This window comes from Corylus avellana, chromosome ca2 (assembly GCF_901000735.1).
Source record: "Corylus avellana chromosome ca2, CavTom2PMs-1.0".
Classification (NCBI taxonomy): Eukaryota; Viridiplantae; Streptophyta; class Magnoliopsida; order Fagales; family Betulaceae; genus Corylus; species Corylus avellana.
The window spans coordinates 7,469,443-7,495,689 of record NC_081542.1 but is presented as its reverse complement, the minus strand read 5'-3'; the positions used below and the strand labels follow the sequence as shown (position 1 = coordinate 7,495,689).

At 34.5% G+C, this 26,247-nt stretch overlaps 3 protein-coding genes and 1 pseudogene across 3 annotated transcripts in view; all 4 read left to right on the top strand.

The window, feature by feature from the left end:
• The window catches only part of LOC132171722 (probable aldo-keto reductase 1), a 4,052-nt pseudogene extending 3,387 nt beyond the window's left edge, over positions 1-665 (top strand).
• A 3,258-nt stretch (positions 666-3,923) lies between these two features.
• LOC132170451 (probable aldo-keto reductase 1) lies at positions 3,924-11,245 on the top strand. Its single transcript, XM_059581442.1, has 7 exons — positions 3,924-4,211; positions 4,980-5,147; positions 5,832-6,035; positions 6,199-6,371; positions 7,623-7,719; positions 7,862-8,015; positions 10,856-11,245. The coding sequence occupies exons 1-7, from the start codon at positions 4,152-4,154 to the stop codon at positions 11,044-11,046; spliced, it is 1,047 nt and encodes a 348-aa protein (XP_059437425.1). The 5' UTR covers positions 3,924-4,151; the 3' UTR covers positions 11,047-11,245.
• Positions 11,246-14,904: 3,659 nt separating this feature from the next.
• On the top strand, positions 14,905-19,399 carry LOC132172796 (probable aldo-keto reductase 1). Its single transcript, XM_059584366.1, has 7 exons — positions 14,905-15,078; positions 15,696-15,863; positions 16,034-16,240; positions 16,407-16,579; positions 16,946-17,042; positions 17,352-17,505; positions 18,479-19,399. Exons 1-7 carry the CDS (start codon positions 15,019-15,021, stop codon positions 18,655-18,657), a joined length of 1,038 nt encoding a protein of 345 aa, XP_059440349.1. The 5' UTR covers positions 14,905-15,018; the 3' UTR covers positions 18,658-19,399.
• A 5,502-nt stretch (positions 19,400-24,901) lies between these two features.
• LOC132171955 (probable aldo-keto reductase 1) overlaps positions 24,902-26,247 on the top strand; it is a 10,640-nt gene continuing 9,294 nt past the window's right edge. Inside the window, exons 1-2 of the mRNA XM_059583375.1 lie at positions 24,902-25,079; positions 25,875-26,042. Of these exons, the coding sequence (XP_059439358.1) occupies positions 25,020-25,079; positions 25,875-26,042 (228 nt within the window). The 5' untranslated portion in view covers positions 24,902-25,019. The remainder of the gene's footprint in view (positions 25,080-25,874; positions 26,043-26,247) is intronic.

Genomic DNA, 26,247 nt, shown 5'->3' with positions numbered 1-26,247 from the left:
TTCACTTTTTGGACTTATATCAAACATGCATACGGTGGGCATCATTATCTTCAACAATTTTTATGGTATATCGAAATTTTTTTTACCTCCAATAAATCCTCTTCGTCATAATAGAAGTTGTAGATGGGTGGAGACCCAGCCTACAAAAATATCTTTCAATAAATTCTTCTTCTTCTTCCAAATAAAATGGATTTAGTAAATAGACTTGAGACTTGCTAACAACAGTCAATGCAGTGAGAGTGACATAAAATTCTGGAAGCTCATATGAAAAGCCTAAGTCTCCATGATACTCATCCCAAACACGTTATTCCTAAACCAAAACAAATCATTAAAAAATAATTTACAGCAGCTTTCACATGTATATTCAGAAAGTGTCAAACAATAGCTGGAGGAATTTTGGAAGTAAAAAAAAAAATTACTTATGAATAAAACCCATTGGGTTATAGCTGAAATGCTTTTCTAACCTCTCAGGGACAACTAACATTAAAAATCTTGATGATAATATTGGTTTCTTGAGCGTGAAGCTCACGAGAGAAGATCTGAAGGAGACGTCGGATGTTATACCCATCAACGAGGTTGCAGGGGAAAGAATAACCGATAATTTTATTCGCTGCTCATGGAAATTTGCAAACACACCGGCAAGAGAAAGCAATATTGGAGCTTAAACATCTATTTATTGATATGAGGTTTGTGTTTCTTGTAAAATTTATGGTGAAAGATTATGGTGATCAGCTACTAAGATTGAATTTGCAGAATGTTCATCTTGTAGGAATTCGGATGTATGTTGTATCTGCTAGTACGATTATGATGTTGTCCGAGTATTTTCAAACATTTTAGACAATGGGTCGTTTTGAGTTTGTGATTTCAAAAGTATGTTTTCAAAATAATGATTTAAAACGCAATTAAACGTTAGATAATATCGTAATTTCGCATTTAAAATCATAATTTAGTCTTAAAATTGTGCGTTTTTAAAATTACAATTTTTTTTTTAATAAAAAAGCACTCTCAAACGATGCGATTTAGTTTAAAATCGTACTTTTAATCTGTGAAACTGCAGTGCCACTCAATAATGAAAATGAGTGTTACACATATTTCTAAGAGTCTGTTTGGGTGTGCATTTGAGGGGGTAAAGTGCGTTTAACACTCAAAAAGTCCATTTGAAAAAAAAAGTACCCGTTTGGTTAAAAAATTGAAAACAATTTTACGGGTTCAAAATGGCTAAAACACATTTTTGGTAAAGCTAAAAAATGAAGCTTTTGTCAAAATGAGTTTTTTTTTTTTTTTTTTTTTGACTTAAAGACATTATTTTTCAAACACAATCGTAAGCACGCTCTAAGTGTACGTTAACTCTCAAGTGCTCACTCACTAACGTGACAAACTGACAATGAAAGTCACCATTGGATAAAATAACAAATGAAAGTAAATGTATGTAGCGTTCAATATTGGTGATCTTCATTACTATGTTATGGAGTGAGTACTTGAAAGTATATGTAGCATTTCTCATAATGAATGTGATGAGAGCCAATTTCATATGTGAAAGTTTACTATATTAAAATTTTCAAAATGTTTCATTTTGAAACATGTAGAAAAAAAAAAGCTCATAATAACTATGTTTAATTATAAAGGGTCATTAATTAGAAAAAAAAAAAATTATAAAGGGTCATTTAGAGCATCGGCTAGAGATGCTCTAAGCAAGAGTTTGAATCCCAACCTCATTTTACCTTATATTTGAAGTTCAAATTTTATATGTTATACCTAAATCCACTCTTATTTCTTATCTAAAGTTCAAATTTTATAAGTTAGACCTAACTCCCCTCTATCTCTTATTTAAAGTTAAGCTTTTACAGGCTAAATCTCATTCATTGAAGGAGTTTAAGACGAGTGTTAGATTATTAATTAAATATAATTCAATGATAACAAACCCAAATCTTTTTTCTTTTTGCCCATAGTGGCTCAGCCGCCCATATGCTGAGAAGCATTTTATAATGTTCATAAATGGGGACACACTGAAATCATATGCACAAAAAAGTAATTCGGAGAAGATAATGTATAACCACTGACGGAACTAGAGGATGGCCGGTATAGGCCATGGCCTCCCAATTCAAGGAAAAAAAAATTTATAAGTTTTTTTTTTTTTTTTTTTGGGTCTATTGGTCCCTACCTACTAAAATTTTTGTCCCTTGACCCCTACCCATCTCAAGCTCTGGCTCCATCACCGTGCCTAATAACATATTTATTGACGGAAGGAAAAAGATAATTGAAATAATGTAGAAAAACATTACAAAAAGTTTATCAATGGGGACTTGGTGACAATATATTAATCAAAAGTATTGCAGTAAAATAATGCATAACGACATAATTGAAATAATACAGAAGAACATTACAAAACGTTTATCAATGGGGACTTGGTGACAATATATTAATCAAAAGTATTGGAATAAAATACGTTAAAGTAACAGTTATTCCAAAAGTTTAAGAGGTTCAACACGTGAAATATTTAATTTAAATGGGGATAAATTAATAAAGTCAAGGTTTGATCTCTCAGGATCTTTAGCTCTGATAGCATATTAAATTACCAGTTATCTAAAAAATTTAAGATAATAAGAAGAAATAAATTTAATAATTTAATTATTACGTTAATAAAATAATGCATAATGACATACTTATGAAAAAATAAAATAATTAGAAATAAAATAAAAATTAGAAATAATTGATAATGACATAAGCAATGATGACAGAAAGGTTGGAGGACCAATAGTTTCACATAGAAAATATATGGTGGTTGGTGGGATTTGAAGTAGGTTGAGTAAGATGTTGGATGTGTTTGGTGAAGTCGTTCTTGGGCCAAGCCCCTTTGAAGGGAAACTCTCACCAACCCTGCCACCACTCTATATTTCACAGCTAAATATGAGCACCCCTTTTTTTTTTTTTCACCCATTTGTTTAATTTACAAGAAATGCAAACAAACATTTTCCACCCAAATGCACAAGAGATATTTCATTGAGAGAAACAATGAAATGAAAAATAAAAAATATAAACAAAAGATAACTAAGTGAAAACTTTCTTTTTTTTAAAAAAAAAAATGATGAAAGTTCTGAATAATGCTATTTGGTAAATTGTCTTACTCCAACCAGCTTAAAGAAAAATAAAGGGGAAACTTCACTAAGCTCCCTTGAAGTTCTAGCCGTTTTGACAAACACTCTCTGAATTTCCAAAACTCTTACTTAGGCCTCCTAAACTTTGGTTTGCTCTCACTTTGGATCCTTTTAACGTTAAAGTCAAACAATTTGACTTTTTATACCCATTTTACCCTCAACCAAAACTACGACGTTTTGGACTCCAAAACTACACCGTTTTGGGCTTCAAAACTACATCACCATCCAACCCAAAACGACGTCGTTTTGAGCATAATATTAAAAAAAAAAAGAAAAAAAAAAGAGAAATCGGTGGTTCAAACACCCCGATTACAAAATGGCGGCCGATCCAATCTAAAAAAAAAAAAAAAAAAACAGGTGGATCTGGTGATTTAGTATCTAATTATCCCAGGTTATCGGTATTTCACACTTGATACCTGACCACCCCAACCGCCCAGGAGCCGTTCCGGTATTCCAAATGACCGGTTTCGGTTTTTTTTTTTAAAAAATATTTTATTTTTTTTTTTTTTTTTTTTTAAAAAATTAACGCGAAACAACGTCGTTTTCGAATGTAGAGTATTGTAGCTTGGTGAATAAAACGATAATTTCAAAATATGAATTGGCATAAAAGTCAACCATTCGACTTAATCGCTAGGCAACCAGCCGAAGCACCAAAGTTTATAAGGCCTAAATGAGAGTTTTAAAAATTCAGGAAGTGTTTGTCAAAACGGCTGAAACTTTATAGGGGGCTCAGTGAAGTTTCTCCAAAATTAAATCAGCAAAAAAGCCTTTCTTCTGCCCCAACCAACCACAAAATAGAGAATGGCTGTTCATACCATTTTTCACTGAGCTCTGCTTTTGGAAACGGTAAACTGTTTTGGCTGTTTATAAAAGCTGAACCAGACACACCCTTTTCTCTGTGTTTCCTGAGGAATACTGGTGCATTCTTTCTACACAGAGAAGTCTCACCCCAAAATACCCATTTTAGAGAAAAAGGGACAAACAGAGCAAAAGAGAATGGCTGAGGAGCAGAGTGTTCAAATTCCAAGAGTAAAGCTTGGAAGTCAAGGACTTGAGGTAAAACAACTTTCAATTTCTTGTTTCTCTCTTCGATGCTAATATGAGAAGGCAGGATACTCTGTTTTGTAGTTTGATTTTTTTTTTTATTATTATTATTTTTTTTAATATATGTTTATATTTTTTCATTATGATCTTTTTTTAAAAATAAAAATTGCTCAAGGAAGTGCACTTGTCCAAATTCATGAGAAAACATGAATTTGAGGTAAAACCCAGTTCAATACTTGACTTCTCCCAGAAATGGCATCAAGAAAATATTAGTCTTGCTGATCATGGAGATTTCCTTCACGTTCTCTCGCATATAGTTAGTGCATGCTATTTTTCTTATGAAGTGCTTGAAAAAGGCAAGATGATATAAGTGAATTTCTCCTTTGCATTGATATCTATGAGATGTGCAAATGGGTTATATCATTTTCTTTTCTTCTCTTTTCTCTATGAGCTGGAAGAAACAAACATATATATATTTGTGTGATTATTAGTTGATAATCTTTCTTCCGTTCAAGTTTTGTGATAGCGTTTGACTGATTCATTTCTGAACTTTGCTTACATGTTCTTACTTCATATTAGAAATTATATTAATTTCATTTGGACTCACTTGAAAAATTGACCAGAGACCATAGTTCTAGGTCTTTTTTTCTTTTCCTATTTTTCCCCTTTAGAGTGTGGAGAAAGAGTTTAGAAACGCTTGTTTGAATGCCCCTTCCTCAAACAAGAGATGTTTTTGTCTGTTTATATTCTCTTTAAGTTGCAATGTAATCTGCCTTCCAGGTTTCAAAGCTGGGGTTTGGCTGTATGGGGCTTACAGGAATCTACAATGATCCTGTCCCTGAAGAGGTTGGCATATCAATCCTAAAGCACGCATTCAGTAAAGGGATCACATTCTTTGATACGGCAGATGTTTATGGAGCAAATGCCAATGAAGTTTTGGTTGGAAAGGTAAATACACCTGCAAATAATATATTATGGGTGCTTCATTCATTCATGCTAGCTACAGCACACATATCTTTTCTGATTTATTTACACACAGCTCTTTGTAGACAAGGATACCCTTTGGAAGAATCTAAAACTTGTTAGCTAAATAGTCAATCTCCTGTGCAACAAAAATCTGAAACAATGGAGATGGACTTCTGAAGAACCATTTCCATATATAACTGACAAGCCTTAAGTATTTCTTCTGTAAATTCAGAAAATCATCTCTTTCTTCCAAATCTTTTGCTACAAACAATTGTATTTGTCATTATACTAGGTTTCATATGGATATAAAATCCAAGAAGTATAGATTGAGATTTATCCAGTTAGGCTAACATCAAGCTTATCTGAATATCTTTTGCTTGGAAATAAAAATGACAACCAAGATGGTGACAGCAAACACTGAGAATTATTGCAGTTCCCACCCTCTCAATGGTTCTAGCATCTGCGAAACTAGGAAAGGAAATTGTAGTGTTTAGAACGACTAATTCAACTTTTATTATGACTAAAGGTTCCTTTTTCTCTCTTCTTTAATGGAACCAGAATCTATATGAGTAGACTGCCTTACTATAACATGGTATGTTATAATTGCTTGTGACTTTCGTATTTGGCTCAAGAGTAGAGAGTTTCATATAATTTACATTGTTTCAGGCATTGAAGCAGTTGCCTCGAGAGAAGATTCAATTGGCCACAAAATTTGGCATCTTCAAAATGGAATCTGGTAATGTTATAGTAAATGGTACCCCTGAATATGTCCGCTCCTGTTGTGAGCGTAGTCTGGAGCGCCTTGGTGTTGAATACATTGATCTCTACTATCAGCACCGGATTGACACATCAGTACCTATAGAGGAGACTGTAAGTGTCAGATAACATCCTTCTTCCCTTTTTTTAAAATACATTCTCCTTGTGCCATCAATTTGTGGTGCCTCAAATCTTTCAAATAGCAGTGTTGTTAGATTCTCTACTTATAGCTAAACACTTAACTGAAGTAGTCATGCACAATTTTTTGGACGGTTAGATGGGGGAACTTAAAAAGTTGGTGGAAGAGGGAAAGATAAAGTATATTGGACTCTCTGAAGCTAGCCCAGACACAATAAAGAGAGCACATAAAGTTCATCCCATCACTGCTCTACAAATGGAGTGGTCCCTCTGGACTCGCGAAATTGAGGAAGATATAATCCCCCTTTGCAGGTAACTCCACACTCTATTCAGAATTTTTGGGAAACCTCTGTTTGCAATGCATCCATGCCTTCCACAAAATTATTCAGTTTACCTGCTTTCCTTACGATATAATAGCAGTCAACTTTTCAACTACTTGAGACTAAATAGTGATCTTGTAAAATATTTTCAGAAAATTCAATGCTGTAACATATTTCCTGCATCATATAAATGTACACTGATGCATAGATTATATCAATAGAAAGTTTGACCTTTAGCCCTGCCACCCCACCTTAGAAGGAAAAAAAAAAAGAAAAAAAAAGGAGAATCTGATGCAAGGCATTTTCTATCAAACCAACTTAATAAAATGTCATATCTCGAGTTTCTAACATTGAATGGAGGCAAGCTTGGTGACGTTGGGAAGCTAATTCAAAAGCCTATAAAGTCATGTTTCATGACTTTTTGCTAATTCAAAAATTTACTGAATCAAAACAGGCTGTGAAGAGAATGCTGAAAATCAGGACAGATTGCTCATTTGTAGTTGCATTCAAATTACTTATCAAACGATTTTTGGTAGTGTTGCTCGTTTGCAGTTTTGTTCAAACGAGTTTTTGGCAGTGTCACTAGTTTGATAACTTGTCCGAAGTCAGGTTCGAATGCGCTGCTTCCTAAAGCTGAGAAACACCTTAAAAAGCTGTGAAACCCTTGTCTCATTCGAACGAGCTCACTTACTCGTTCAAATGAATGTTGAAATTTCTAGTTTTCTTGAGTTCTGTGAGATCCCATTCGAACGAGCAATGACCCTGTTCGAACGAGTTGCTGTAGAGCTTTTGTAACCGACTTTATTCCAGTATTTTCTTAGGATTAGGAGTCTAGGTAGTATAAAGATACGTTATGGCCGTCTAGAGCTTTAGTTTATGATGGATTTATGATATGTTTTGATGTTTATCAATAATAAATACTCAGAGGTTGAGTTTTGTCTTATGTTTGCCTTGAATCCTTGATTGGCTCTTGATTTTTAGGAGTTGTGATTCTAGTTTTGTTTGTCTTTGCGAAAAGCACCACGTCACACTGCATCAGTTAGTATCAAAGCCTAGGTGCGCTGCATCAAAGATCATTCTGAAGTGATGACCATCTGAAATTTATACTTCCTTTGCTAGTAGTGTTATTTCCTAGGGTCACATGTTATATTTCCCTTGCCTTGCTATTTGCATTTATCTTTTAGTATAAACTGTTACAATTTGTTTGAACTCCTAGTAAAAAGTGCCATTCTGAAATGTATAGGGAGCTTGGAATTGGGATAGTACCATACAGCCCTCTCGGTCGTGGATTTTTTGGTGGCAAAGGAGTTATAGAAAGTCTACCTGCAAGTAGTTTTCTGGTATGTAGCTGATCTTCGTCTTTCCTTACCTTTGCATGTATGATCCATAAGCACATTTTATTAGGCTTGTTACAAATCATTATATTTCTCTTGTTGCTTATGAGATTGAGCTTGGACTGATGGCTAACCGTTCCTTTGTCAGAACTCAAATCCTAGATTTCAAGGACAGAATTTTGACGAGAACAAGACCATTTATTTTCGGATAGGAAAGTTGGCTGAAAAGCATAGATGCACCCCTGCACAACTTGCACTTGCATGGATTCTTCATCAAGGAGATGATGTGGTTCCTATCCCTGGTGAGTGACTCTTTTCCAACCGCATTCACCTTCAATTTTATATGTATTGCTCATATTTAGTACAATCCTTTGAATTTCATTGGGAGAACTGAGAAAAACAAAAGAGTGTATGATTTCTCCACTTATTGGTGATGCTATCCACCATCAGTAATGCTTTATCTGCAACCATTCTTCTTCCTTGCCATCCAGGAAAAAAAAAAGGTACTCTACCTACTTATTATGTTTAGTGGTAGCAGTGCAACTTGTCTGTCTTACCGTTCAAAACCGGTATGACATGTTGACGAATTTCTGATGATTCTCTGGTTGCCATATAAATGAAAATTCAAATAGTTAATTTTCAGCCATACAACTTCTTGAAATTGGAATGGTGATTTCAAATTTCAAGAACTTCATTCCATCGCATCAGCAGCTCTACCCGGAGTTCAAAGCTATGTTCTCGTGTTAAACAGTATAATCAAATTATTTAGTAGTTATTCCTCTTTTTTATGTACCTCAAAAATGTCTGTTGAGAAAAGCTCAAAGTATTTATAATACAACTCAACTAAAATCAAAACTCAATCAAACTCAACTAGCTAGGCCCTAATCCGACTAAATCCATTGATATGAACATTTTCTTTTCCAGTTAAACCTGTGTAAAAGGTGGTTTGAGAGGTTAGATTTAAGGCTTATGACAAGAATACATTGGAAGTTGGGGATGAAGGTTGGAGAGAAGGATATTTATAAACTTGCTGGGTCAAGAGAGGAAAACGGGACACTTGAATTATGTTAAGTGTATCAAAGATGAGGATCAAAGAGTTTACGTAAAGGATGGAGAGATTAAAGATAAGGAGGAGCTATTCTGATAAGCTTTTTAATGGAAGTCATGCACAGAATTTGGGAGAATTAAGATGGTTGAGGTAAAGAACACTTTGAGGATGGTTGAAATAGGAAAAGCTGTAGCCTGATGGCTATCTTATTAAAGTTTGGAACTGCTTGGGTGATTTTAGTGTAGTATGGTTGACTAATCTTATTTATAAGTCTGAAGTGCTAACACAATGCCTGATGATTCGAGGAAAAGCACTTTCATGCTTTGTCCTAAGAACAAAGGAGATATCCAGAGCTGCACAAATTATTGAGAGATTAAGCTTATAAGTAACGTCATAAAAAATATGCAAGATAATGGTTGAGTTTAGGTTAAGATACTAACAATAGTATCAGATAATCAATTTGGTTTTTTGCCAGCATGTTCTACCATGAAGCTATTTTCTTATTTATGTGTCTAATGTAGAGATATAGATAAAATAAGTAAAGATCATTATACAGTTTTATTAACTTAGAGAAAGCATATGGTAAGCTATCTAGAGAGGTAATGTAGTGGATTGTGAAAAAGAAAGAGTTTCTATAAATATATTTAGGTGATTAAGGATATACATTACAGAACTGTAACTAGTGTGAAAACAGTATGAAGTATCACAAGCTTCCTATCATAATAGGTTTATATGAGGAAGTGCATGCAACAACAAATCTCCCCTCACTTGTGAGTCTTTTCCACATTGACCCAACTCCCCCTCACACGAGTGTCACGTGTACTTCAAGAGAAACGACACTCATTTTACCGGAGTCAAACCAAACGCGTCAAACCAAGACACTCGTATCTGCAGCAGCAGAAGCTAACCATAGGCTCTATCTGATACCAATTGTTGGGGAGAGAAACACCAAGGGAGTCAAATAAGATTAAATTAATATACATATTAGGACACCACTTCTAGCCCAAAAGCCTAAGCTAATAGGCTTAGATCCACTTATGTATATTAACTACTCTTTTTTCTTCATACTTTCTCAATGTGGGATACAAACTTCACAAGTGTATGCACAACAAGTAGCAATATCAAGTTGATATCTCTTTGCATTGGTTATCAATGAGCTCGTTAGATCCATTTAGGATGACGTCCCTTGATGTATGTTTTTATGGATGATATCATGATAGTTGATGAGGATATGGCGGGAGTGTAACTCCAAGTAGTAGGAATTTTAGAGGGATACTTTGGAATATAGAGGTTTTAGGTTAAGCATGCTAAAACCGAGTATATCTGATGCAAGTGTATTAATAGTAGAAATAAAGATAGATAGTAAAACTTGATGGTCAAGAGATTTCAAAAAGTTATCATTTTTGGCATCTTGGATAAAAGGACTGAGGAGGAGGATGTGGCCATAGAATTAAGTTAGATAGATGAAGTGAAGAACTGCAGAGCTGCACGAATTATTGTGATAATTCGTGTCATCTTTTCCCCCTTTTCAACTTAGAAATTACGAAAGGAATTATTTTGTCATCTTTTTCTCTTTTTTTGCATTTCCATTAAAGTAGTCGAGCTTAACTATCCTAAACTCTATGTCAGTCCTTATGTTCAAATCACTCTATGCCAGCAAGTGGTGAATTTTATGGTTGTTGACAACTTCCTTTCTTCTTGATTTCAAATTTCTAAGTATTGTATGAGTTCCTGTCTCTAGAATGTTTACTTTTTCCTTTTTCTTCTTCCCCCCTCCCCTTTGATTTCTTTAAAGTTAACAACAGTTCCCCTTAAGTAGATATTGTATATCATAGCTTGCACTAACTTATTTGATAGAATCTTTGCTAGAATATAAATTGAATGATTAAATTCATCCCTAGTCTTCATCAATTCACCTCCCATTTCAAATAAAAATTTCACTTGTTGAATCTCGCCTATTGAAAGAGAGTTTGAACTCACACATGAGGGAGGGTGTTAGAATATAAATTAAATGATTAAATTCATCGCTTCTTACAACAAAGATGAATTAAGTATAGCTGAAATACTTTTCTAACCACGCTCATGTTTTCCCAGGGACAACTAAGATTAAAAATCTTGATGCTAATATTGGTTCCGTGAGCGTGAAGCTCACGACAGAAGATCAGAAAGAGATGTCGGATGTGGTACCCATCAACGAGGTTGCAGGGGAAAGAATAACTGATAATTTTATTCGCTGCTCATGGAAATTTGCAAACACACCAGCAAAAGACAGCAATGTTGCTTAAACATCTATTTATGTGATGAGATTTGTGTTTCTTGTCAAATTTATGGTGAAAGATCATGCTGATCAGCTACTAAAGCACAGTCCAACCAATGCTTAAGATTGAATTTGCAGAATGTTGATCTTGTAGGATGTTGTATCTGCTGGTATTTTCCTACATTTTAGACAATAATGAATGTGTGAGGGCCAATTTCTTAGAATCATTTTCTGAATCTGTAACCTCTTTGCTCAATGGACCCACGGTGAAAGATGAGGCAATCGGTAGAGAAACCTGCTAGTAAAACTTCTGGCTTCAGCTAAGATTTCTGCATTTTAACATTCTAAGTTACTTCTTACCAAATTCATTCAAGTGTGTTTTATAAAAATAAAATTTAAACCAAAAAAAAAAAGGGGGGGGGAGTGGGGTGGGCAATGTAAGTGTTGTTGTTGTTTTTTTTTTTTACCTAATTCTCAAAGTGTTTCAGCTACAACACATAACTTAAGTACAATTTTAACCACGTGTATATAAAACTTTTAGCCATTATTTCCTTACAAGCCAATTTTCAATAGTAAGTTCTACCTGAAATTTGTATAATTTGTTATCAGAGCCAACTGCCATATCAAGTATGGGATTAGATGCAATGTGTCAAGTATGTGATCAAATGGATTGAAGTTTTGCAGATGATAGATTAAAATGTCTTGGTATATGTGTAGGCATGCTCTTAAGTCATTAAATATTGAAAGTTGAGGGGAGTCATCAAAAGAAAAAAAAACTAACATTGAGTCAATGTCGATAGAGTTAGTTGCCGTGAACATCGACTGCAGAGCGTAGTAGTATGTTATGATTGTAAGTGTCCTACATGGCTTCCCCTTACAAGCCGATTAATTTTCAATAGTGAATTTTTCCTGAAATCAAACTTTGTAATAGTGATTTTGTTTGGTACACTTGCAATTCTCACCAACCAAAAAACACTTTCGATTTTCATAATAAAGTTACTTTTCTTTCTTACCAAAAAAGAAAAAAAAAAGTTTTCTTTGTTGGTGGATCATTTACCTCTCGTAAACAAGGTGAAAATACAGTGTAGTTGTACAAACACTAAAAAAAAGTTAATGCAAATTTTATTTTTTTCTTCTTGAAAACATTAATGCCCATTTTGTTCCTTTTCTTTTATTTGCTTGCTCTTTTCTTTTTTCTTTTTTTCTTTTTTTTTTCTTAAATAGGTTTTTAATGGTCCAAACCTTTTTTTCATAAAAAACTTTGAATTAAATCTGAACTGGTTCGGCACCTAAGCTTATAAATCCATGAATACCAATAAATAACACAGAATAGTCAAATGTGTAAATAAATAGCCCTCAAGCATAGGGAGAAATTGTTAACAGTTGGACATAGAAAATAGAAGGGAATGATTCGATTGACATAAACTTCTCATCCCTCAAGTTTTTTTTTTTTTTTTTTTAATGCCGGCATAAATGTTAAGAGTAATTAACTTTTCCCTTATCAATTATCATGCATTGTCAATTTTCCCTCATAAACTATCAACTTTACTCACCGACCTTATCATACTACAATTTTCTTCTCAAAACCCTAATTCTGTCAGTCAAATCCGTTTAAAAAAATTGAAATGACTTAAATATCCTAACTTTATAAACAAAAATTACATATAATACAAATTATATATATATAATACCCTTAATATATTTTTAAAAAAATTAATTTATAAATTTAATATATTTATATTTTTTGTTTGAATTTTTTATTTAGGAGTATTTCTGCTTTAGGTCTTCAAATATGACTCTTTAAAATTTAAATTTTATTGATTTATTTAAGATTTTTATATTCAATTAGAAGGCGACACATATATTTATTTTTAACAATATATATATATATATATATAATAAAAATATTAAGGGGGTGACGGCAACCCAACAAAAAAAAATTTCCTCCAAAAGCCTTTCGAAAAAAAAAAAAAAAAAAATTATAATGGCCCTTGCAAAAATTACGTTTCAACCCCCCAAAAAAAAAATTTCCCGCTCAAATTTTCCCCCTAAAGGTTAAAAGATGCTTAGCAAGAATTTTAAAATGAAAAGAATGCAGAGTTCTCTCTCCTACGTCGGATTCCTTTTCTAAAAAATGACCCAAAAAAAAAAAAAAAAAAACCCTTTTTTTCTCTCCGCTGCGACTCAGTCGGCATGTTCCCACTTCTCCCACCCAACTCCAACGCCTCTCCATTCTCAATTTTTGTCCTCTTTCATGCATACAATGCTAATTTTTAAATAAAAATATAATAATAATAATATTAAAATATATATTATTTAATTAATATTTAAATATTAAAAGAAATAAAGCCAAGGTTTAGCCTCAAAATACATTGGACCCGGGACCCTTTAGGAAAAAATTCTTGGGTTCGCCCCTGGCTGCGGGACCTACCGCAAGTGTGGTGTTGGCCGCGCTAACCACCACCATGTTCGGGGTAGTTGCGTCCGACTACAATTTTTATTTTTTTTATTTGTTAAAAAGGACATATGTCACATTTTGATTGGGCATAAGGTGATAACACATAAATTTAATAGAATGGATATAGAATGATCTATTTACCAACAATTAAAATCTTAGGGAGTAAATCCATAAAATTGTATATCTTAGAAAATGATTTGTTAAAAAGTTATACTTCAATGATCGCTAAAGCATTTTTTTTCTCCTTAAAATAATGTGAAAAATGTGTCATTGAAAAAAACCTTAAATATATAAAAACCAAATCCTTAAAATCTCCTTATATAAATTGTATGAGCTTTGCCGGGTTTCAATAAAGTTATCCACATGCTTGGAAAATTGCTTGGAAAATTATATATATAAACCAAGAGTTTGAATCCTAGCTTCATTTTATCTCATATTTAAAGTTGAGGAAAAATATGCTTTACTCTCTTAGTAAGACCTCTTTTTTGATCTTGCCTCTAACGTTTAAAATGTGGCGATCGATCCCACCGAAATTTTAACTGTTAGCAAGTTTGCCCGTCTATTAACCATTTTCATATTCTCTGACAGAAATAACCCACGTGAATTGCATGTGGATTTTTAGGAGATAAAGTCCTCAAAATGGCTAAATGGTGGTGGTCGAAACCATCCCCAAATGGACCATTTTAGTGGTTTCGGTCGCTTCCAATATCTTTTTAAAATTGTATTTAACTGTTTTTGTAGTTTTTTTTTTTTTAGGTTTTCTAACACTTTAGCCCTTAAAGGCATTTTGGGGACTTCATCCGCTCCCTTAGGGGCATTTTGGAGACTTCATCCCTTAAAACATTATTTTCTATTTGTGAAAACGAAAGTGGCTAATAAATAGGCAAATTTGCCTATGGTCGAAACTTGAGGACTCACTTTTTAAACATTTAGTACAATATCCAAAACAGGGTCCAATTTTTAATTATATGATATTCATGCACAGCAGTCTACAGCTTTACTACTAGTAGCATTTGTCAAGTTGAAAAGACTATATATTGTATAACGATGAGGATAAAGTTTTCTTTGAATTGGGTGGAGAAATTTTTTTAATCTAGTATATAAAATGACATATATCTATTTTTTTAATAATATGTGAGATGCACATACGCGTAACGATTCTTAAAATATGTCTTACTTTGAAAGAGAAATGGTTGAAGTGTAAAAGTGAGACATGTTTTCTGGATGTGCCATTTTGAACGTTACCAATTTATTTTTAGATAAAATAGACAAACAGGATCCGAAACTTTCGAATGACATAATCAATGATGAAAAAAAGTTAGACTCTCGAATGACATAATCAATGATGAAAGAAAGTTGGACTCTCGAATGACATAATCAATGATGAAAGAATGTGCAGACTCGAATATATCTTCCACTTTTAACATTCTATATATATGTGTGTGTGATTGAGAGAGAGTGTGACGAAAAGTGCAAAGACAAATCCCAACAAGACATTAAGACAGAAAATCTTGAGAAGAAAAACAAACATTCATCTGAAAGATGGCAGAAGGCAACGAAGTCCAAATTCCAAGAGTGAAACTGGGCACTCAAGGCCTTGAGGTAAATCCCCATTGTCGTTCCTTGAGTTCCATTTCAATTCCTTTTCAGGAAATTTCGGAATTTATCTGTTCAAGCCGCATTTCTTCGAAAACCCAACTACATAATTTGATATACTTTGAGTTTTTGAGGTATGAAGAGCTGATCACACTCTGGTAACAGATTGTATTTATTTCTAGTCTGGGAATCAGCATAAATTGTGTTGTCAAACTAATATTTGCACAATTTCCAACTGCAAAATAAAGAGAAATGTCCAGGAAAGCTTGTGCTTTTCAAGTTAGCCGAATTTGAATTTTGGTACCTTCTCTTCTCATGTGTAATGGCCAAGCTTCTTTCTTCCATCAGGAGTCTCATATAAATAGGACCTGCAGAAATAACCTATACCCATGAAAGATTAATGATTGGCTTCACTGAAAATATAAATCCTTCAAATTGCTATCAACTTATCAAAAATCTTGAGGTTAATCTTTTCAATGTTCGAGATGCATAGGTTCCAAGGTTTTAAGGAATAGTTTTCTCGATTAAAATACTTTTTGGTACTCAATTTTCATTCCAATTCATTTTTTGTTAACTTTTTGTTGTTCATTTCGTTGTAATTCTAAACTTTTTTTTCTTCATAGGTCTCAAAGTTGGGATTTGGATGTATGGGCCTGACAGGAGCCTACAATTCTCCTCTCTCTGATGAGGATGGAATCTCAATAATAAAGTATGCTTTCAGTAAGGGAATCACTTTCTTTGATACATCTGATTTTTATGGACTCAATGCTAATGAAATTCTGCTTGGAAAGGTACTCATCATCAATTTTTACTCTTACTACCTCAAGAAGTTGGAATTTTATTTTATTTTTTGGTCGTGGTAAATATAAAGGTTGTCACTAATGTAGAAATATCTTTGTGATAGTATTTTCTATTTGTTAAGACTTTGTGATATTAACCGGAAGAAGTTTATACCTTTCAGGCCTTGAAGCAATTGCCAAGAGAAAAAATTCAAGTAGCCACCAAATTTGGCATCCAAACAGTGGGATTTCCTGATCATATCACAGTGAGCGGTAGCCCCGACTATGTTCGCTCATCCTGCGAGGCTAGCTTGAGGCGTCTTGATGTCGAGTACATTGATCTGTATTATCAACATCGGGTAGACACGACTGTACCTATAGAAGAAACTGTAAGTGTTTCTCTCTCTTTCAACTGGATGCCTGCAAGGGTGGTTCTTGAATTATTTACTGTTTGTAATTTAAAATGATCAAATTCTCTGCAAATTAGTTATTCCATTGTGGAGATAGTGGGACAAATATGGCAAAACTAATCAAATCCATGTTGTTGGCATGTAGATAGGTGAACTTAAGAAACTGGTAGAGGAGGGAAAAGTCAAGTATATTGGTCTATCTGAAGCCAGCCCAGACACAATAAGGAGGGCACATGCTGTGCATCCCATCACTGCTGTACAAATGGAGTGGTCTCTCTGGACTCGTGATATCGAAGAAGAGATAATTCCACTTTGCAGGTTTGTTCAATTTACAGCTCCAGTTTTTATGAAAATTGGTCTCACAAGTCTCTTGAGTGCTTTAACTTCTACGCAACCTTTTAAGAATGCTGCAGCGACGTGTTTATCCCTTCCTGATGCGAAAATTTTTATTTAGAGCTGCCTCCTTGTTTGATATCTATTGGCTCTGAAAATTTTAATTTGGAGATGAGATAGTATGTATCATAAATATCTGTTTTTCTTTCTTAGGATTCCAGTAGTATTATTGTTTTCGAAAGAATTGCAACAATAGAAAATATTAATTCGGTGGTTTTTATGCCCATTTTGTGTGGCTTTTTGATTATCCAAAAGTATGAGAATGCTATCTTGATACTCTTGTGCATGCAGGGAACTTGGCATTGGAATAGTTCCATACAGTCCTCTTGGTCGTGGATTTTTTGCTGGCAAAGGAATCGTGGAAAGCTTGGCTGCAAACAGTAGCTTGGTATATGTTTTGCACATTTTTCCCATCCATTTGTTGGCTTTCAATGAATAATAATTGCCTGCCTAATTCTTTAGGCAACTATATATTTTTCTTTCAGCAGTGCATTACTCTTCAGGGTTAATTCGAATACAATGAAACATGTCTATGCATCTGCCTTTAAAAGAAAAATACATCTTCACATCTGCTATTTTGTTTTTGTCTTATGAGAGTGAGGATTTCAAGGCTTTTGCCGTTCCCCATAATGATATTAATAGTAAGAATAAAAAATAAAAAAAAGCTTAACTAACAGCCAGCTCTTTTGTCTATAAGGCCATGTATCCTCGGTTCCAGGGAGACAATTTGGAGAAGAACAAGGCCATTTATACTCGGATCGAAAGCCTTGCTAGAAGGCACCAATGCACTCCTGCTCAGCTAGCACTAGGATGGGTACTTGAACAAGGGGATGATGTTGCACCTATACCTGGTAAGTGACTTTCTCTTTTTAGTCCTGATTAATTTAAAGAAATTACTCTGAAATGTGCTACATATATAAGTTTTCCTCAGAAATGTGGCTGAAAAGAAAAAGAGAAAGAAAAAGAAGTGGCTGAAGTTCTATTCAATGTTATTATATACTATTTCTTCTCCAAGGGTCTAGTGCTTTTTTAGGCTGGACAATGTAGGATAAGATCTTAGAGGAGATAAAGTTGACATAGAATCCAAGTAAAAATATCACAATTATCCCAATCCATGTGCCATAAGAATTTCCTGCCTGAAGACTCAAAGTTCAGCATATATTACAACAACCCAGTTCGGTATATATTACAAGAACCCATTGCTAGGCTGAACAATTCTATTTTCTGATGCCAGAAGAACCTCAAAAGAACTCAGAGATTTTAGTTTACCCTTAACGTATTCATTAATATGGTGTTAGGTTGCAGTCATAACTATGTACAATTTGATTATGGATTGGAATTTGTGATCATGGTGTCTTACAAGCATCATTAGGCATCTCATCCAGAATGCGATGCGCCTTATTTTAAAAGGGACAATAACACTTGTTCTGTAGTTTAAAGAGATCATATTAGCAAATCTGCTAAATATATGGGGGGAGCTATATTCAGGAAAACCTATTGGCATTGATCAAGGCTTAGTTGAATTGAAAAGAGCTGAGTTGAGTTGTTCTAGAAAACGTAATTGCATTCCATTTAATTCAAGACATACACTTGCTTTAGATTTCATTTCCCTTTGGAACTATTTTGTAAGATTATTTTATCCAATGTGCCAAATCTTTTCATGGTCCCTACAAATTCTAGAATCCAAAGCTCACATTGTGATGCAATTTCGCTAGAAATTCTGATGCTAATGCTTACTTATATCACCTTCTAAAAAATGAATCCAAGTTGAGACTTTGACCTGCGATTTCTCACTGTTCATTTATTTGCCTTGAATTTTTATAGGGACAACAAAGATAAAAAACCTGGATGACAATATTGGCTCTTTGAAGAAGAAACTTACGGAGGCAAGCCTGAAAGAGATATCTGATGCTGTACCCATCGAAGAGGTAGTTGGTGATAGAAGCTACCAAAACACGAATCATTTGCAATGGAAGTTTGCCAACACTCCTCCAAAGAATTGATTGTCTCTACTTATACTTTCATGGATGTTGTCAACTTCACTTGGATAATGCGAAGCTTTTGTGAATCGAATGGCCAGAGTTTACCTTTCTGACCAATAAGGACCCACGTTTCTAATTTTGACAATTAAAGGCTTGAGTTTTTGCCTTGTGACAAATTGTTAGAAGAATTAGGGTTTGAGTCATTAGGGTTTTGGGGGTATTTTAGTCTCTATGGTATTTCCCTAATCCTATATAATAGGATGCTTGTATTAGGTTAACATAAGTTGAATAATATAATAGCCTCCGCCTTTTGTGTTTAAACCATTCATACAAACTATAACATGGTATCAGAGCTTGTTTCGATTCTTGGGTAGTTTAATTTTCTTCTTGGTGGCAGCACTGCCCGTGTGGGCTAACCCACACGGGCAGTACCTTCAAAGAGCTCCAAAGAGTTCCGTAGAGCTGTTTTGTTCTTGTTTTATGGTGACCGGAACTCCTTCCGGTGAGAAAAAAATATATATATATTTTGTTTGTTTTTGATGTTCTGTGATGCTGGCCGGATGGTTCTGCGGTGGTTTTCTGTCTTGTTTGAAGCGGCCGGAGTGTTCTGTGGTGGCCGGAAAAGTTGCAGCGGCCATCGGGAAAAAAAAATATTCCGACGATTTGATGCTTTTGGTGTTGAAACGTTACTGTGTGGCCCTCTATTGATTCTGTAGTTGCTGTTTTTGAAGTGGCCGGAGTGTTCTGTCTTCTCCGGCAAGTTCCGGCGATGGCAATGGTCCGGCGAGCCTCCAGTGACTGTTTCTGTTCTGTTTTTCAGTGTTTTTCTTCTGTTTTTAGGTATTGCCAGCCTGTTCTGTGTGTTTCCGGCCAGTTTTGAAGCCCCGACGAAGTTCCGGCGTATGTCCAGCGAAGCTCCGGCAAAGTTTTTTGTTTTTCCAATATCTGTTTTTCGGCGAATCTTGTTGGTTAATCATGTGAAAATTTGTTGTTTGTTTGTTGTTTGTGATTGATGTATCCGACCGGCCTTGGATTCTCCGGCGAGAACCGATCAAGTGATCGATGCATCCGACCGGCCTTGGTGTTTTTCGGCGAGAACCAATCCCAAGATCGATGTATCCGACCAGCCTTGGATTCTCCGGCGAGAACCGATCAAGTGATCGTTGCATCCGACCGGCCTTGGTGTTTTTCGGCGAGAACCGATCAAATGGTTGTTCAAGTTACCAACGAGTTTTCGACCGGCGTTGAAGTTTTATTTAATTAACTTGTGTGGTCCAAGCAGTTCCAGCTTGAGGGGGAATGTTAGAATATGTTTTCTAGTTGTTTTTCGTTTGCTTGTATATTCCAAGCTGGATTCATATGATGTATATGCTCCAGCTTGAGGGGGAGTGTTAGAAGAATTAGGGTTTGAGTCATTAGGGTTTTGGGGGTATTTTAGTCTCTATGGTATTTCCCTAATCCTATATAATAGGATGCTTGTATTAGGTTAACATAAGTTGAATAATATAATAGCCTCCGCTTTTTGTGTTTAAACCGTTCATACAAACTATAACACAAATAAGTAGAGGTTAGCTTCTTTGTGTTTAATGCAGTATATTTGGAGAGAGCAGAATGCAAAGAGCTTTGAAGATTGTGAGACTATGATGTTAGAGTTGAAGAAGATGTTGTTTCAATCCCTTTATACATGAAAATTAGCGTTGAATCGTTTGCATGTTTCTAATTTCTTTGAGTCTTTGGAGTTTTGTTCTTCTTTTCCTATACTCGGGTTGTCTTTTATACTTTTTGTATACTAGTGTTGCGCTCCTCTGCTTGCTTTTAATGAATTTGAATTACCTATAAAAATAAATAAATAAATAAAAAGATCTTGTTATCAATTTTTTGGTTAATCTCTTAATGGAGAATGTGCCAATTGTCATTTTGTCAATGTTAGACGAATAAAAAGTGTCACGTGTATCCAAATTCAGCACAATGTCACATTGGCACTTAGAAATAAAAAAATTAGTGTAGATCCACCCTCCACCTTTACCCTCTCTATTTAGGTGGAGAGCCACCTTGCAGAGGAGTGGGAGGGTGGAGCTCTCAACCCTAATGGAGATGTGCGGGAGTGGAGAGCCATCCTCGTAGTGGTGGGCTGGGTAGGAGCTCTCTACCCTCGTCCTTTGTGGGGGTCAAGCCACCCGCCACCTCCTCCCTCTGCGGGGATAGAGGGTGGATCTCTATTTGGTGAGCAACTGAAAATTATCTTCTTCTTCTCTCTCTGTGCAAGGCTTGTATTTGACAATTTTTACTTATGATGTAATTAAATTATTATTGAGGATGGAATAATAATGATTTTGTGGCAAAGATTGTATTGATCAGTAGCTATGTATAAACTGTTCCACTTTACGAAAATGCTTTCTTAATTATTAAATTTGATGAAATTGTTTTTAGGAGGGGAACTTTAATCCATCAAAAATCGAACAAGATCATACCTTCCTGCTTTTCTGGTTCAAAAAATCCTTCAGGTGTATTTTCATTAGTTTTCTGTTTTTGGCAGAGGGCTTGCACACAAATAATTTATATTGAACGCTGCAGAGTTCATATCACTCAACAAGTATTACAAGTTAATCAATAGTGAGTGATCATTTTTCTTTTCATTCAAAGAAAAATATGACCTTGTTCTACACAGCTACTGTTGGAGAATGTATGTATTTCAACACAGCAATTAAATTTTTCATTTTATTTCTGTAACTTGAGGGTTGCATGGAACTACATATTGAAGTGTAGTAACATCACGCTAGGGTAATCTTGGTGGGGTAACTCTATTTGTTTAGGTCTTGTCATCTAAACATGAAATACTCAATTGTACATAGTAATTTTAGTGAGTTCACAAGTTTTCAGTAAAAGGATTGGGAAACATCAAAGTTAATCCTAGGTTTTCTTGTGAGTTCAATTTAGTCGTTGGATTTCCAATTTCGACAATTAGGTTATTAGGTTTTATGCCAATTTCAAATAAGTCTCTTCGTCAATTTGCTTTACAATCAATTGGTGGCATGTCATGTTAGACCACTAAGTCGATGATATGTGGTTTGTGTTTGAAAAATTTACCCTTAAATTATAAATCTACCATGAATAAAATAAATAAATAAATAAAAAAGGGTGACGGGTGTAAGGAGAGGCTGCCCCTCAAGAGAGGGGCGACCACCCCTCATATAGGGGTGGCTGGCACTCCTCACATTAGGGCTGGCCACCATTCATCTAGTGATGGGCGACCACTCTTCATAGATCTATGTGGAGAAGCCTACCCTTGCACCGTAAGGGGAGGTTGGCCCTCAAGAGAGGGGCAACCACCCCTCACAAGAGGGGTGACCACCATTCATCTAGTGAGGCGGCCGTCTTTCACAAATTTATGAAGGGCAACCTTCCCTCATAGTGGTGTGGCCACCCCTCTAAGGGGAAGTCCTCCCTCACAAAGAGGTGGTGGTGAGAGGAAGCCTTATAGCAATGTGGAAGGTGTGGCCACTCCTTTGTGTGGGGAGCCTTATAGCCGCCATCCCTTTTTTTTTTTTTTTTTTTTTTTTAATGTTATTATTACTTCTTTTATTTATTTATTTATGGTAGATTTGTAATTTAAGATAAATTTGCAGTGTGGAACGTACAATTGGCGCATGGTGTACTAAATGTGAGTTACGTGTCATGGACTTCGTAGTTTGACGTGGCACACTGATAATTAATTGGATGGTAAGTTGACGGAGAGACTTATTTGAAACTAAGGTAAAACATAGGGACCTAATTGTTGAGATTGAAAATCTGATGACTAAATTAAAATCACAAGAAAACCTAGGAACTAATTTTGATTTTTCACAAATGGATATGATTAATGACATGTGTTAGGACAATTTACTGAGAAGAGCAACTATCTGAATGGTTGACCGAAGGCCGGAATAGTTGTCTTCAAGATGTCTGTAAAAGAATAAGGCATTAAGCTTGCCGGAGCGGGCCGAGGGAAAATAGTTCTGATGCCTAAATTAGTTTGTCTATATATGAGAGAAATGAAAAGAATTGACGACTATTCAGGGAGATGGAATCGAGTGTGGATTAGCCATTTTTGTCTTCTTTGACAAATAACCCATGTGCATTGCATGTCGATTTTTAGGAGACAAAGTCCTCAAAATGTCCTTATTTTTTTTAATAAAAAAAAAAAGTTAAATACAATTTTATTTTTATTAAAAAAAAAAAAAAAAAATTGGGGTTGACCATGACCACCCCATTTGGACGGAATAGTTGTGGTTTGGCTACCTCCAAGAGGTCGAAACCATCTCCAAATTGACCATTTTAGTCGTTTTGGTCGCTTCTAATTTTTTACTTTTTATTTTTTAAAAAAATTATATTTAACTTATTTTTGTGGGGGTTTTTTTTTTCCCCAACACTTTAGCCCCTAAAGGCATTTTGGGGACTTCATCCACTCCCTTAGGAGTATTTTGGGGACTTCATCCCTTAAAACATCATTTTTCATATGTGAAAACAAAATTGACTAGTAAAAATAGTTGAAACTTGAGAGTCTAATTATCATTTTTTAAACATTAAAGACGAGGCCAATGTATATTAAAGATATTGTCCCTTTAGAGCGTTTAGCTTTTGTTGTTTAGAGTGTAATATTCTAGATATTTTTTCATGACAATTTTCCGAAAATAAAAGGACGAGACCCAAAAAAAGGGTCCAATTTTTAATTATATAGCATTCGTGTATGACATAATCAGTGACAACTGAAGAAAGAGAGACTCGCAAGTTCGCAACCAATCTCTTCGAAATGTCAAATGTGGTGTAGTGTCTACTATCCCTATCGAGAATAAAAGAACAGAGAAATAAAGCGCAATGACATAATCAATGACGAAATAATATTTATACTCCAAGTCCTAAAAGGAGCCTTTTTTTTTTGCCTAGATTTATTATTATTATTATTATTATTATTTTACTTCCGCTTCATTAAGTGTGATTCTAGTCGATTAAACTACCTCTTAAAAATGTAACAGTATTATTCTATTCACAATTTTTAAAATATGTTAGTAGGATTTGAATATTGTAAAGCACGCTTCATACACGAAATATTAATTGATTTTTAGATAAAATGATTAAAAAGTTGATTCAATAAATGGTATTATAAATTTGAATCGGAGGAGCCTCACTTTAAATGAGTGATTGTTGAGGTGTAACAACTCTCCTTCCGTATATGGCTTTGTGGATGTACAATTTTAAATATTGTCAATTTATTTTTAGGGTCAAATACCTTATTGCCCTATATGATTTAACTTCTTTATTTTTTACACTCTAAGATTTAATTTTTATTACAAGAGATACTTCTGGTTTATCTAAAAATGGATATGGTACATCCGTCCAAAATTTGATGAAACATTACATTAGCACTAATAAGGAACTAACACGTGTCCCTATAATAATTATTTTTTTAAAAAAAAAAATTAAATAAAAAAATTAAAAGTTATATTTAATTATTTTTTTAAAAAAAGTTGGGAGTGGCCGCCATTTTGGGGGGGTGGCCTGGCCGGAATGGCCACCCCCACGGCCAGTTGGAGTTGGCCGAGCTACCCCCAAGGGGCCAAAGGGGGTCGCCGAAACCACCTCCAAACCCGAGCCACCCCATATGGCCAAGGGGGTGGCCCAAGGAGCCAAAGGGGTGGCCGAGCCACCCCTCATTTCGGCTAGACGGGGTTGGATGGCCAAGGTTTTTTTTTTAAAATTAATTAAATTAAATTTTTAATTTTTAAAAAATTATATATTTTTTAAATTAATTATAGGGACACGTGTCAGTTCTTTATTAGTGTTAGCGTGACGATCCGTTAAATTTTAGACATAATTTTAGATAAATGCTAGGGCTCAATAAATTTCTTATATTTGAACCATATTCCTTTACAATTAATCATTGAATTTGTAGACTTACCTAGATCTCATATAAATCAATGGTGGACCTCACAAATCTAATGGTTGATTGTAAGAGAATATGAAAAATTTATTAACTCATAGCATTTCTTGGAATTTTAATGAAGGGATCATTTTTTGTCTTTAGGCAAACAAAAGGATATCCAATAATAAAAAGTAAAGCTTAGGAAGTAAAAAATAAAGAAATTAACCAGTGTAGGCAATAAGGTATTTAATCCATATTTTTATTTTTAAATAAGATGCTTACCCAAAAGTTTCGAATGACATAATCAATGATGAAAGAGAGTTCTGACTCGAATATCGTAGCAGCCTTTTTATCTTCCACTCTTAACATTCTATATATATGTGTGTGTGATTGAGAGAGATTGTGACGATAAGTGCAAAGACAAATCCCAACAAGACATTGAGACAGAAAATCTTGAGAAGAGAAACAAACGTTCATCTGAAAGATGGCAGAAGGCAACGAAGTCCAAATTCCAAGAGTGAAACTGGGCACTCAAGGCCTTGAGGTAAATCCCCAATGTCGTTCCTTGAGTTCCATTTCAATTTTTTTCAGAAAATTTCTGAATTTATCTGTTCAAGCCGCATTTCTTAGAAAAGACATCTACATAATTTGAGGATTTGGCTGTTATTAAAATTTAGATTTTAAAATTAATTTATTTTTAGAAGTATTTAATAAGAGAGAGAAAATAAAAAGTGATTTTGAGAAATTTAATTTTAATCGTTGATTAAACTACAGCATATATCATGTTATTTTAATAATAACATGCAAGCAAAATCCATAATTTGATACACTTTAAGTTTTTGAGGTATCAAGAAGAAGCTGATCACACTCTGATAACAGATTGTATTTATTTCTAGTCTGGGAATCAGCATAAATTGTGTTGTCAAACTAATATTTGCTCAATTTCCAACTGCAAAATAAAGAGAAATGTCTAGGAAAGCTTGTGCTTTTCAAGTTAGCCGAATTTGAATTTTGGTACCTTCTCTTCTCATATGTAATGGCCAAGCTTCTTTCTTCCATCAGGACTCTCATATAAATTGGACCTGCAGAAATAACCTACACCCATGAAAGATTAATAATTTGGTTTCACTGAAAATATAAATCCTTCAAATTGCTACAACTTATCAAAAATCTTGAGGTTAATCTTTTCAATGTTCGAGATGCATAGGTTCCAAGGTTTTAAGGAATAGTTTTCTCGATTAAAATACTTTTTGGTACTCAATTTTCATTCCAATTCATTTTTTGTTAACTTTTTGTTGTTTCATTTCATTGTAATTCTAAACTTTTTTTTTCTTCATAGGTCTCAAAGTTGGGATTTGGATGTATGGGCCTGACAGGAGCCTACAATTCTCCTCTCTCTGATGAGGATGGAATCTCAGTAATAAAGTATGCTTTCAGTAAGGGAATCACTTTCTTTGATACATCTGATGTTTATGGACCCCATACTAATGAAATTCTGCTTGGGAAGGTACTCATCATCAATTTTTACTCTTACTAGCTCAAGAAGTTGGATTTTTTTTTGGTCGTGGTAAATATAAAGGCTTTCACTAATGTAGAAATATCTTTGTGATAGTATTTTCTATTTGTTCTGTTGTTAATGAACTGATTAATAATCTTCCACCATGTTAAGGCTTTGTGATATTAACTGGAAGAAGTTTATACCTTTCAGGCCT

Bases quoted from the DNA above. Each gene is read 5' to 3' on its own strand.
- LOC132170451 (XM_059581442.1), top strand. From the start codon at position 4,152: ATGGCTGAGGAGCAGAGTGTTCAAATTCCAAGAGTAAAGCTTGGAAGT. The intron at 4,212-4,979 runs GTAAAACAACTT...TCTGCCTTCCAG, and splicing joins TTGGAAGTCAAGGACTTGAG to GTTTCAAAGCTGGGGTTTGG. The intron at 7,720-7,861 runs GTATGTAGCTGA...TTCCTTTGTCAG, and splicing joins TACCTGCAAGTAGTTTTCTG to AACTCAAATCCTAGATTTCA.
- LOC132172796 (XM_059584366.1), top strand. From the start codon at position 15,019: ATGGCAGAAGGCAACGAAGTCCAAATTCCAAGAGTGAAACTGGGCACT. The intron at 16,580-16,945 runs GTTTGTTCAATT...TTGTGCATGCAG, and splicing joins GAGATAATTCCACTTTGCAG to GGAACTTGGCATTGGAATAG. The intron at 17,506-18,478 runs GTAAGTGACTTT...GAATTTTTATAG, and splicing joins TGATGTTGCACCTATACCTG to GGACAACAAAGATAAAAAAC.